At 34.0% G+C, this 14,033-nt stretch overlaps 1 protein-coding gene across 3 annotated transcripts in view; it reads left to right on the plus strand.

Moving 5' to 3' along the window:
* Positions 1-12,247, plus strand: part of LOC106067883 (uncharacterized) — a 54,190-nt gene extending 41,943 nt beyond the window's left edge. For 2 of the 3 annotated variants that reach the window (XM_056038016.1, XM_056038017.1), the window contains exons 12-18: positions 284-304; positions 1,817-1,942; positions 2,562-2,713; positions 4,836-4,937; positions 5,649-5,863; positions 6,888-7,045; positions 8,933-12,247. In XM_056038016.1, the coding sequence (XP_055893991.1) occupies positions 284-304; positions 1,817-1,942; positions 2,562-2,713; positions 4,836-4,937; positions 5,649-5,863; positions 6,888-7,045; positions 8,933-9,030 (872 nt within the window). In that variant the 3' untranslated portion in view covers positions 9,031-12,247. The remainder of the gene's footprint in view (positions 1-283; positions 305-1,816; positions 1,943-2,561; positions 2,714-4,835; positions 4,938-5,648; positions 5,864-6,887; positions 7,046-8,932) is intronic. The other variant, XM_056038018.1, reaches the window with a different exon arrangement.
* The last annotated feature ends 1,786 nt before the right edge of the window (positions 12,248-14,033 follow it).

Below are 14,033 nucleotides of genomic sequence, written 5' to 3' on the forward strand. Positions count from 1 at the left end.
TCTTTGGTTTAACCTGTACGTCTTACTTGAGATGACACATGTCCTGGTTTTTTTTGTTTTTTTTTTTAATGTAAGCCTGTTTCAACTCACATAACTTAAGTCAATAGTCACAATTAATACTTGACTACCACAAAGATTCTTTACTGCAACATAGTCACCGTGCAGCAGAATCAGGAACAACTTTATTTTTAATTTCTCTTAATGTCACAATTAATGACAACTTGAAACACAGACGGCATTAAAGTTCCTATACATCAATGTCTATATTTGTTTTGTACTGCAGCCAGTAGTCACAATGCAATGGGTAGGTACATTTTTAAACGTTTGTTTTTTAAAATCTATATTTCTATTTAATTGATTTCCTTTTCTGATTGTATACATCTGTGCTGAGGTTTTGTCATTTATAGTAACTGTGAATATTTTACTCATATATTCTATATATATTCTAGGTACTGTTCATTATTTTTAGTTCCTCATTTTGATATTGATGTGAAATATAGAATTATAACATAAAAATACCTGTAAGGTAGATTAAAGTTCTAATTAAGAAAATGTTCCAACTATTTTTTTATTTTTTTTTACTCTTAAACCGCCTTCCCATAGATGATTTCATAATAATTGTCAATATCTTTTTTGATATAGTGAAAGCACCTTAGTTCGGGTTATATTTTGTTATAATTGTTTCTACACTTTGTTCTAGACATTATCATTTTCCTGAATCAACTTTCATCTCACTATTATTTCATTGTGTTAAAATTCATATGGCAGGAAATCAATATCAATTTTGTCTTTTTTTTTTTTTAAAGAAAGTTCTTTTATTTACGCAAGAAAGTTCTTTTATTTACGCAAGAAAGTTCTTTTATTTACAGACATTAACAACACATCTTTTTTTCATTAAAAACATTTTTTAAACTGAACACTGTGACAGGAGACTTTGGTGTGCAGATTGTGAAACTGGACTTTCTTATTTTAAGCAACTTAATAAGAATTGAAATAGTCTTAGACACTATTCTATTTGAATAACTTGTATACCAAATCAAACTTTTTATGTGGAGGGGAAAAAAAGATTTTGTCATTAAGTTTGTAAGGGGATGTCATTTTTTGGGATTAACTTTTTTTTTTTTAAAAAAGGGAAGTAATTCCCAAGACAAAAAAGCTAAAGTGAAAACATTTCAGTTTGACACTACACTTAGAAAAAAGAAATGTTTATAATTAAAACACACTTTTAAGTAAATTCTGTAACTAAATAATTTGTTTCAAAATGTTTATTTCAATCCAGAATGTTCTCAGCTTTCATCACCTCCACAGTGTTGTATTTCTTTATCTGATATCTAGGTTCAGGTTTCAGATTATTTGAAACAATTTCATTTATTCATGCTTATCAAAATTGTATAATTAAAAAATCTAATTTAGTATTTACTATATTAAGTAAACATTAAAATTATATAAAATTATTCATTAAAAATAAAAAAAAACTTATGCTATTGAATGGCATTTTTAAAATATCTTCTCAATGGTATAATATTGTTAAAAATCATGAACTTAACTCTTTCTCTCCGTAATTATTTACCACATTCTGGTGGAATCAACGCTGGTATCGTCAGTTAGGAGAGAAAGAGTTAAGTATTATTAAAGAAATAAGTAAAGTAAGTAAAGTTTCCCTTTTAGATCTTGCTAACTAAAATAAAGACACATTAAATAGCCTGTAATGTTTATCTGTGATTTTTTGCTATATCTGTTTACGTTAAAACATCACGTGGCCTATGTGATGAGCTAAGTTGTTGAATGATTTGCTTATTTTTTTTTTCTTCCCCAGGTGAGTCTCAGGTGTATACCATTGGAAAGATTGGTCACCATCATGTGGTTTCCACTAAACTAGCCAAGATGGGGGAGGCTGAAGGAGACATCATAGCTGCTGAAAACACTGTCACACGGTTATTAGGTCAGTTCTGGAAAAAAACATAAACAAACCAAAAACAAATAATATCATGAACATTATTACTTTTAATTTTCATAAATTGTAAGTATAATACACTTAGGTGGCAGCTAAAAAAAAAAACAATATTGATACTAAACATAGATAGCAAGGTATGAAAGGGGAATTATACTTTTACTTACTAAACATAGAGTGACAATTTTATTAAGACAACTGACTGCTTCAATATTGTGAAAGCATGATCAACAACTTAAAAAGAATAGTGTAAAAAATTTCCCCTTCCGAACACTCTGATTTAGTGCAATAAAAATACAGTGATATGTAAATAGATTTTTAAATGAATGATTTATTACATTATTTGTTCGATAATAAATACATTACTTTTCTATTTCACTGCTGTGAGTGAATGCGTGTGTTTGTTGGGGAGGGGGGGGGGGGGGGATGTACAAAAATATCCTAAAAGATTGAATTGGAATTTAAAAAAAAAAATTTAACTCAAACTAAAAAAAATAAATTTAGAACAAAATCCAAACAGCCTGATGCCTTGTGCTTGTTCCTATTATCTTTAAAGTTTGTATCCCACCATGAAGCCCATCCATTATTTCATGTTGTCTCTTGGTTGCAGGTACATTTAACAAGATCCAGCATGTCCTGCTGGTTGGAGTGGGTGGAGCCGTGCCTCACTACTCAGACTACACTCAACATGTCAGGCTCGGGGACGTGGTGGTCTCCACTCCTGCAGATGATTCTGGAGCCATTTATATTTACTGTTCAAAAGTAGGTCAACAGTCTCTAGTCATTTGTAGTGAAACAACTAATCAGACACAGAATCTAATTTTAATTATTAGAAACTGCATAATTCTTAGCCATAAACATTCACATCTAGATACGAAAAACAAAAAGGTAAAAAAAAGTTTTTCGAACGCAAAACTAAAAGTGATAAAGAATATAAAGCCTGGGAACAAATGGATGGCGTCGCCAGTGTGCAGTGGCTGCCTGGTCGTGGGGTTTGCGGGCTGGACTATTGTTTGGATTTATCGATGGTCCCGGGTTCAAACCCTGCCCGCTCCCATCCCCCGTCGTCCTGCGGGAAGTTTGGACTAGGAAGTAAACTATCTTCAACTCTGAAGGAACATCCGAAATATGTAAAACAAACAAAAACATTCTAGTTGTGTAACATGTTTTTTTTTAAACCATGTTCTTGTGTTTAAAGATCTATTTTAAATCTATTTCTATTTCAGTTCTTGTGCTATTCCAATAGTACATTTACAATTGTATACACTACATTGTAGTGACATTCTTTTTTGGTAGACGTGTAGAAATATACATTGTAAAGACCGTCACATGCCACACATATCCATGTTAACCCTTTAAGTGCTGAGTTGTTTCACAATGAGTACATACAAAATGGAATTACAATTCTGATGTTTAGAGGCTAAACCACCACACGCGTTTTAGGGGTTAAACTAGTCATTCTGTTTGTCATCCAAGACATTCTTCTTCTTTGTAATTTGTCCCAAGAGTTGAAGTGAAAACTCTTGGAACTCAGACCCATTGTTGCTTCTCTTCCATCAGCATGTTTGGACAACTGAGGGGAATCCAACCAATGGCTCTTCTACCAAGTTGCTTGAGTTAGAGGCAAGACAAAAGGGGCGAATACTCCAGGGAAACTCCCCCCATGTTCCTTCTCTCTAACTCATCAGACGTTTTGGTGTCCCCTGTAAAACAGCGCCTTGAGAAATGGATAGTGACATGTTTGTTAGGGCTCTCTTCTATTCTGGCCAGTACAATGAACTCTGACCTTAGGCACATGACGGGTTCTGTTTTGCTTGCTAAATTGTCTAACAACCTTTTCCAACCAGGCACCATCAACATCTTTTACATCAACATCTTTTACATCAACATCTCTTACATCAACATCTCTTACATCAACATCTTTTACATCAACATCTTTTACATCAACATCTCTTACATCAACATCTTTTACATCAACATCTTTTACATCAACATCTTTTACATCAACATCTCTTACATCAACATCTTTTACATCAACATCTTTTACATCAACATCTCTTACATCAACATCTCTTACATCAACATCTCTTACATCAACATCTCTTACATCAACATCTTTTACATAAACATCTCTTACATCAACATCTCTTACATCAACATCTTTTACATAAACATCTCTTACATAACATCTTTTACATCAACATCTCTTACATCAACATCTTTTACATAAACATCTCTTACATCAACATCTTTTACATCAACATCTTTTACATAAACATCTTTTACATAAACATCTCTTACATCAACATCTTTTACATCAACATCTCTTACATCAACATCTTTTACATAAACATCTTTTACATAAACATTTTTTACATAAACATCTCTTACATAAACATCTTTTACGTCAACATCTTTTACATCAACATTTTTTACATCAACATCTTTTACATAAACATCTTTTACATCAACATCTTTTACATAAACATCTCTTACATCAACATCTCTTACATCAACATCTCTTACATCAACATCTTTTACATCATCTTTTACATCAACATTTTTTACATCAACATCTTTTACATAAACATCTTTTACATCAACATCTCTTACATCAACATCTTTTACATAAACATCTCTTACATCAACATCTCTTACATCAACATCTCTTACATCAACATCTCTTACATCAACATCTTTTACGTAAACATCTCTTACATCAACATCTCTTACATCAACATCTTTTACATAAACATCTCTTAGATAATGATTTTCTTTTTGCCTTTGTATTGACTGAATGTATCAAGTTAGATGTGATCTGTTAAAAGTTCAAAAGGTCAATCAGTTCAATTTTACTGACAGAATTTTTTTTTTTTTTTCAAAGGTTGACAAAATGCCAAACTCAGGCGGCTTCAATTTTTCTACCAGAATCTTTTCACCACGAGAAAAAACTCTCATCAATGCAGCCAACAAAATAAAAAAAGAGGTTAGTGTTGAAATGTTTGTTTAGAAGTTTTTATTTTGTGAAATAAGTCAACTCTTTAATTAATGGTCATTTTGTAATCTAAAGTCATACCCATTAGTACTACAAGAAAATGTCATGATACGCTACACTGTCAGTGGCTACTGCAATGAAACAACTGCTGATGACTTGGTATAGACAGGAATGAAAATATGTTTAAATTAGAACTGCTCGACTTAGTTCAGTGAGGACATCAGCTGTACCATAGAATTTGTATTAATTCATTGGAATTATTCAAGAGGAACAATAAGACCTGTGTGTTCAAAACTTTTTAGATTAGTCTGCATTATGTTTATTGACTGTGCTATATAACTATTCAAGAGGAACATTAAGACCTGTGTGTTCAAAACTTTTTAGATTAGTCTGCATTATGTTTATTGACTGCTATATAACTATTCAAGAGGAACATTAAGACCTGTGTGTTCAAAACTTTTTAGATTAGTCTGCATTATGTTTATTGACTGTGCTATATAAATAAAATTATTATTACTGTGGGTGTTATGGTTTTTGACTTATGAAGGAAGATAATCAATTTTCTATTATCACATTGCAGTAAATGTGGGGTTTTTGGGGTTAGTATCTTGGTCAGGCCTCTCCATGCAGCTTGGGTGGACATGGTCTGTATTCTGTCTCACTCTTGTATAATTAGAGCCTTGAATTCATTTCATCTCTCAGAGTGAGTCTACAATCAGCCCACAGAAAACTTGGGAGAAGTTCATCGAGGAAGGAAAAGATATTCTCAGAGGTCAAGAGTCACACTTTCACCGGCCTATGATCAAAAGGGATAAGCTTTTCCTGACCAAATCCGATGGCTCAGTCGTCCAAGTGGATCACCCCAGGCCGCTTTCTTACACGGTGAAAAATTATAAAGAGGGTCAGACCAATATCAGGTGAGCCCATGACTTGGTGTTGATTGGTTGTTGTGTCTTGCATCTACATGTGACTTTGCACTAGTGAATAGACTGGGAATCATGATTTTGTTCCCTTGCATGATGCGTAGGACGTAATCATCTTCTTTTTTGAAGTAACGTCTGTATTATATAAGATAAGAAAGTTTTTTATTTATTTCAGTCTTAACATATGCTATTTCCCCCTTCAGACCTTGGGATCTATTGGGCAGATGATGTAAAGATTATCTGTTTCTGTGCCCAGTTAACGAGGGTGTCATGTGGGCAGCACAACGACCAACCCCCTTTACTTTTTCCCAACTAATATCAGGTACCCATAAGAGCTGGATGAACTCAGAGGCACCCAAAGATCCCAAAATTAAAATTCCAAGTCTTCGCCAGGACCCACGGTTCAGAAGCCAAGTGCTTTACCACTCAGCCACCTTGCATCTTTTACATAAACTAGACTGAACTGGTTTTGGCACGTCTGCACAGTTGATTTCTAGTCTTAATCAAAACTTTTTTTTTATTTTTAAATTGTTCAAATGCGTGGTATTTTCTTGCTACTTGATAATGTAAAATTAATTTGTTTCCATTTAAAAAAAAAATGTTTGCTGCGACTCGCTTAAATAAATATTTTTACAAGTACATATTAAATAAAGCGGTATAATTTATTAAAAATTAAAGCATCACTTGTATAATCCTAAAAATAGATTCTCATATTTACTAAGAATTTAAATAGTTACACATGTATATAACACACTACTGTAATGTCAAGACTTCAATATTGATCTGTGGCTTATCTTCTCATTTTGTTATTGTGCCCTCTTGTTCAAATAAGTGAGACCAGTTTATTTTAGTGATTAGAAACAAATCACATTGCTGCTAATTTAATCATATACTTTTTTTTTAGATATAAATTATTGCATCATTTTTGTTGTGTTGTATTTTGAAATCCAGTTTAATCTGAGTCGTAGTAGATTTCATTTCATTCTTCTACAGTTAGAAAAATGTCTCTATTTTCCAGGTATGGTGTGGTTGGCTGTGGGCAATCAGTAGCCAAGACAGAGCCACAGAGAAGGGAGTTTGCCCAGCTGAATGGCATCAAGGCATTTCATCAAGAACATGACTTTGTCTTGGAGTCAGTGGAAGGCAATCGCTGTGACAGTTATCTGGTGATCTTAGGTACTTACACGTTTATATTGTGTGTGTGGTGGAATGTCTTATCTTAGCTTATCAATTACAGATGTTACTTCAGAAAAGAATATAATTACAGCTCAAGTTTTAATATATTTAGCCTTCGTGGTCGAAGATGAGCACATTTCTCATTTCCTATGGACTCGAAGATGGCTGTATAGTCCAATCCTCGCTTTAAAAAGCCGTCCACTTATGTGGCATGGGTGGGTTAGGTCAGTTGCAGATAGGCCTGCTTCTTCTCTCAGCTTTTTGTTGGTTCAGTCCTCTTTCGCCATGGCCATTCTCATTGCTTCAAATATTGAGACTCCGAAACTCAAGCTTCTCAACATGAGGAGCTATAGAGAGCTAGTGCTTTTCAGACATGGATGTCGATATCGCATTCCCTGAAGGAGTTCTTGAGATTGTCTTTGTAGCGCTTGTATTGGCCTTCATTGGAGCACTTTCCTGCGCACAACTCCCTGTACAGAAGTCGCTTGGGAAGGCGATTGTCTGGCATGGGGACTACATGTCCCCCCCATCGAAGTTGAGACCTTTTTACTGTCACATTGATACTGTGCATGTTGGACAGCTTTAAGATTTCTGTGTCTGGTATGTGGTCGGACCAACGCTCCTTATGGATACTCCTTAAGTTTTAAAACCAGTGGGGTCACTCCATTTACATCAATTGTAATTTTTTTATGCTCAATTGTTTTGTTCTGATAGTTTTTTTCTAATACTCTTTCCTTCCCGTTGAATATGTAAATTTTTTTTTTTTAATCACATCAATTCCTAGCCAACAGTAAGATTTATCAAAAGGAAATATGTTGGCTAATTAAAGAAATCACTAAATTTAAGGACACTCCAAAACTGATTAAAAAAATTAAGGAGTTATACATTTCTAAAGACTAAACCATAATGTACAGATTAACTTAAAAAAGACTTTGAGAAACATGCTCTTCTTCTAGAATTAGTAAGTATTAGTATAAGTGCGAAATCCAGCTTTCTATAGAATGCCTGAAACATCCAGACAAAGTGAGAAATCATTTCTCCATTTCATACTTTGCTTAGGCATTCTTTAGAGTGACTACAACCGCTTCAGGCAAAGTGTTAAATGATAATTTAAAGCATTTTATTAATAATATACATTTCTCGGAATATTTTTATTCGGCAGTAATTTAAGTAATTTAGTCTTGTTCTTATAAGTGTGGAGTATGGTTAATTATGACTGTCTAAGTGTGCATGCTTTGTACAACTCTATTGTACTAAGAAAAAAGTAGATATAAAAGATGTTGTATGAATGTCTAAAGAAAATGTAATCAAGGCAAATAGGACTACTAAGAAGGAACCACTTGACATTACCATTGTTATGATAATATTGGAAAACACAAAAAGTTCATTTATCATGTTAAACATGTTACCTTTTCATTATGTCACTTAACTCTTTCTCTTCATAATTATTTACCACATTCTGGTGGAATAAATGTTGGTATCGTCAGTTAGGAGAGAAAGAGTTAAGACAACTGCTTAGAACATTATTATATTGATTTTTTTTATTAGTATTTAAGAAGAAACACCTAGCATTCTATAGAATGCCTGCATTTCTCTCTTTGCCAATAACATGTATACTCAGAACACAATGGTGTTTTTTTTCTGGAAAACATGTCTGGAGTTGATCAAGGAAATATGCTATGTTCAGATTGTTATGTTCAGATTGTTATGTTCAAATTGTTATGTTAAGATTGGATGAATTAAAGCTAACAAAGTGATCATTAAACTTTTATAACCATAACTCTGTTTTAGATAAAAGAGTGAATTGAAAAGCAATATACAATCATTGTTTAATATGTTCGATTGAAATAGTCCACTGTAACCTTTGACCTCTTGCCTTCTCACTAGGTATGTGTGACTACGAGGATGGCAGTAAGAAGGAGTGGACCTGTTACGCTGCCCTCGCAGCGGCTGCCTACATGAAATCACTGCTGCTGACTTTGTAAAGACAGAAATGAATGACTACAAATATTAAATGCTTGAAATAATTTCAACGAGAAATTCCTTTGTACAATAGACCTTGTATGACTTTATATTGGACTTGTGCTCAACTTATCCACACAGAGACAATGATTTCAGTTTTGGAGTCAGATGTCAGCCATATGGGAAATAACTCTTCGCTACACTTTTATTGCTTTCATTGTATTTCATATTTACAACAAACTTTCTGTGTTAGGAACTGGTCAGTTAGTAGATGGTCTTCTACAGATCACACTTGTGTACATGGAGTTTGGCATTTGAGATCTTTTTCTGAGGAACATCTTCCAGTAAGGAGAATCCTTAAAAACACCAGATCTTTACATGCACTTGTTTGTTGAAGTATTGCAGTTGTTTTCCTAAGCCCCAAGTATTTACAGAACTACAGACACATATTAGATCAATGTAGATGGTTGATTTCTATTTTGAAAACATAGTAAATCACTAGACTTCATCTTCAAGTCTGAAAATATTAAGATAGCTTGCTCAAATTTAAGTGAATAGGGAGACCAACTTTGACATGTATATTTTGCCTTTTTTGATGCTTGCTAATTGTTCTCTTTTTTGGCAAAGGGAAGTTCTGATCAAACCTAGAGGATATTCACTTTGTATTGAATGGCAAAGAATTTAGAATCTTATGAAAGATATGCAGAGAATGTTTATGTTTTAGGTAATACTTGAGTGGTGTAATTCATTTTCTTAATTTATCCAGTTCATTATTATGATAGCACAATTTTATTTGTAAACCAGTTATGTTTATTTTTTACTTTAGAATTTTTTTTGACGAAAGTCTTTTTTTGTGTGTGTTTTTTTTTAATGTTTTTAAGACAATCATGGCATTTTGTGATGAAACCACAAACCATTTCCTGTCTAGATTATTGCTAACATTCTCAGTATTCTAGGATTGACTGATATTGACTAATAGTGACACAAGATATTTGTTTTTCTGCTCACGTCATCAGTATTGGACCAGGTGTAAAGAAACTTGTGAAAATTGTGATTGCTCTCAAGTTCTTCATTTCCTTAGAAGATGATACATGCAAAAATGTTTGCTTTAAAAGGATGTTTGTTGAGGAGATCCTATTTGAATGTAACACGTTATTTCTAGTTTTCAATTAGAATTTATATTCTATTTTATTTCTCCATAACGTAACACAGCTGTTATATGGTTTGATTGTTGTTGTTTTTTTTTATATCCTCACCTATAGCAGAGTCACAAATGATTAGTTAGCAGAAACAGATAAGATGGAGAAATGACTAAAAAGACCGAGTCTATTAGATCACCAGTATCCACTATAAACAAATGCTTTTAGTTTTTCTTGCCTCATAAAACTAGGGGAAATGATCATGTAAATGTTCAAGAAATGACATGATATCTTTCAGGTCTACATTGAACACTTTTTCTGTTAATATGACTCCTCTAGTGGCTCTCAGATAGTTTATTTTCGATGTGCACCTAACAACAAGAAACACAATTGCTTGCTCAAAAGAATATCATCCACCTGGATTAGCAAAGTTGATCCTAGTCCTGACATTTTGAAGCTTTGCTAATAGCCCTCCAGATTTACAAACATTTCGTTGAGAGTTGTTTCATCTTCCTCTAGCAGTTTTCTTGTTTTCAAGTGCATTGTTTGAGAGTCACGACTTGGTCATTTTTGTCAAGATTTCTTGTTTGGACTAGAATTGATAGACAGATAGTTGTAGTTAGTCTTTTATTAGAAAGAATACTTCAAAATATTGTTTTCTATTTACTATTCTTCTTCTTCTAGCCAGCTTTATTGCTGCTGATCTGTGAGGTCTTTTGCAGACTGTGCCCAGGAAAAAAAGCGTGCTGTTTTCTTCAGTTGTTCAGCACTGCCGTACAGGGTGTTGGTTATGTTGGGCTTTAGAGGAAGTAGGGTCTGCCTAAGGTGGATTAGGGAGGGGCATTCAAAGAGGATATGGTTGACGGTTTCAAAGGGGTGGGCCCAGTGTCTGCAAAGGGGGAGTTTTGTGGAGTTTATTTTGTTCAGGTGGTAATTTAATAGTGGTGTGTGTCCTGTTCTTAGTTGGAAAATTGTAGATTGTTCTTTGCGGGAGAGGAAGTTAATAGAAAAGTAGAGAAAATCTATGAAAGTAACAAGGTTTTTAGACTTAGTCAATATTGTCTATAGTTCCATCACTGGGGCATTCATATCATTGATACTGTTATTTTGCTGTGACAGTTACTTGTTTCAGGTTGTGATTTGATTAGGTTGTGATTGATATCATGTGTTCAGAACTTTTTTTTTTTCTGTTTTTATAACAACAAACACAACTTTTGTGCAGTAGGATACAAGAATAATACTAATAATCTTTTTATCATTTAGGAAAATTTTCTTACAATACGTACATTACACAGGGCTGGCCTTAGGCATAGGCAAACTAGCCAACCGTGGAGGTATCGCACAGGACTCAAAACAATTTTGTTTTAGAGAAGTTCAAGCCAAATCTGTGCTCATTGTTATTGCTGGAGTACACTAGGTTATAGATTGCATCATTTTTCATTTTTTCGCTTTTTTTGTTAACATTTTTTCTATTTCTTTGGCGCCACCAAATTCATTTCGCCTAGAGCCTCCTATCATCTGAGTCCGGCCCTGCAATACACCATACAAAACATTATAAATAAGGCGTGCTATGAGTCCGAAGATTTATGAGGAATGCAGTATTTTCCGTGGCTACGCAGCCCCAGCTGTGACCTATGATTCACAAAAAATTTACTTGTGAAATGTTTATATCAGATGAATTGTACAACTACAGCTTTCTGCAACTGTAGATCAATTTATTTTTTTCTTTCTCCACTCTATTTCCATGTTCCAAACTGAAATCTCAAGTGTGATAACTCTTGTATACTTCATTACCTGCTTTCATACATAACTTTATGATCTCCCTTGTCTGCTGACACATGACTTATTTAATATTGTTATTATTTTCTACAATGATATCAGGTTATTTCTGTATTTGTAAAATAGTTCTGTATAAAATATTACAGTGCTGTACTTTTCCAAATTTTCCTGTATTTCTGGATCAGTTGATGGCTTGTGCTTTCTTTTATTCAGCCAACTAGATTCTCTTATATGTAAGGCTGCATCTTTGCTGATTGTACAATTTATACTAAAAAATATTCTAAAAGATAAATATAAATAAAATACAATTCAAATTCAAAAACGTTTGTATTTTAGTTGAAGAATAGTCATTTGTCTTTTTTTTAAATGTTTAATCTCACATTACTGATTAGAGCATGTAACGGGTTGCTTGAATCAGACAAGAAAACCAGTGACTTAGCACTGTTAGATCTCAACATGCATGCCTAGATTATATAACTAGGTCTATAATAAAATGCATACAAAAAACTGAGAAAATAAGGTTGATTAACTTTGATGACATTGAATACTTGAAGATTCTAACTTTTTGTACCTTTGTAAGATGAATTCTAAGCTCTGGTGTGGCCTCAAGCCTGTTCTTAGACTTAGTGGCAAGTACACATTGAGAACATCATGCTGCGTTTTAAATAATCTGTAGAAAACAGGTAAAAATAACGGTAGCTTGTTTGAAACTCGACCAGGGAAAATTTAATGATGGATCTTCATATCGTTTCAATTTAGTCAGAATCTCTCGATCATAGCCATGTTATACATTTCCGTTTTTCTTCATTTACTAAGTAATTAATTCACGCCTAGGCCTACTAGTTGATTATTTCAGTAGTTCGTGGAACACCTGTTAAGGCCTCGCGGAACACAAGGGTTCTCCGGAACACAGTTTAGGGAAACACTGCCCCCAGCCTGTTGAACCGTTGGACACCAAATATGATCTGTAGACCGTCTTTCTCCATTCCTGTCTTTTACCTTGAAAACAATCTCGTCAATTTCAATCACTAGCCTGTCCATTCTTTGATGTTGATGATAGAGATGCAGGAAATTAGCTAATGGAGACGTAAAGCTTAAGAGATCTGATTGGAGTAGTCTGCTGAATCAAAACCCTCCATTCGCTACCCAGCTAAAAATCATTCATCATTATGCGAAATGGTTTGTCTCATACACGAATATGCATTTATAATGGCTTTTTTTAAAATCTATATTCTGTTTACTTAAAAATTAACTTTTTTAAAAAAGTCTTTCATATACACTAGCTCACTCGCGCACGCGCATAAACTACGAACTCATTTGAACCTACTCTACGGACTACAGATAATCAGCTCACACACTTTTTAATGTGACTATTATCGTCTGCTTTGATGTCTCCATGGTTACGTAGCCACGCCTCTCCACGTTTGTAGACTGCATACCAATCACTTGAACTAAAAGAACGAACGGTCATTAAACAGAACAAATCTATAGGTAATGATTTTTGTAGGGGTTGACAACTTTGAATTGGTATAGTTTCATTGTGATGACTCGAAATGCTAAAATGAGGGCGCATGCAAATGGATGGCTGCCTGGTCGTGCGGTTTGCACGCTGGACTGTCGTTCGAACTTATCGATGGTCCCGGGTTCAAATCCAGCCCGAGTTCATCCCTCATCGTCCTGCGTGACGTTTGGACTAGGAAGTAAATTATCTTCAACTCTGAAGGAACATCCGAAAACATGGAAATCATTTTACAAATATGCCAAAAAAAACTGAAACAGCTGAGTAGCATAGTATTCTCTCTCTCTCTCTCTCTCTCTCTCTCTCTCTCTCACACGCTCTCTCTGCTTTTCTCTGTCTCATTTTTCAAAGCGTCGAATCTGCACAGTCGACATAACTCAATGTTGCGTTAATTATATTTCGCTAATAAATTGGACTTAACTATCAATCTCTCTAAGCCAGTCTATCAGTTCCATTATATAAAAGTGACCAGTAAAGTAGATACTCAGAACCCAGACCTTATGATATTCAAGTGGACCCTATTTGTTTAAAAAAAAATAGCTGCCATAATTGCAGCAACAAAATCATCACTGTTGGCAGACGAAGAAAA

This window comes from Biomphalaria glabrata, chromosome 8 (assembly GCF_947242115.1).
Source record: "Biomphalaria glabrata chromosome 8, xgBioGlab47.1, whole genome shotgun sequence".
Classification (NCBI taxonomy): domain Eukaryota; kingdom Metazoa; phylum Mollusca; class Gastropoda; family Planorbidae; genus Biomphalaria; species Biomphalaria glabrata.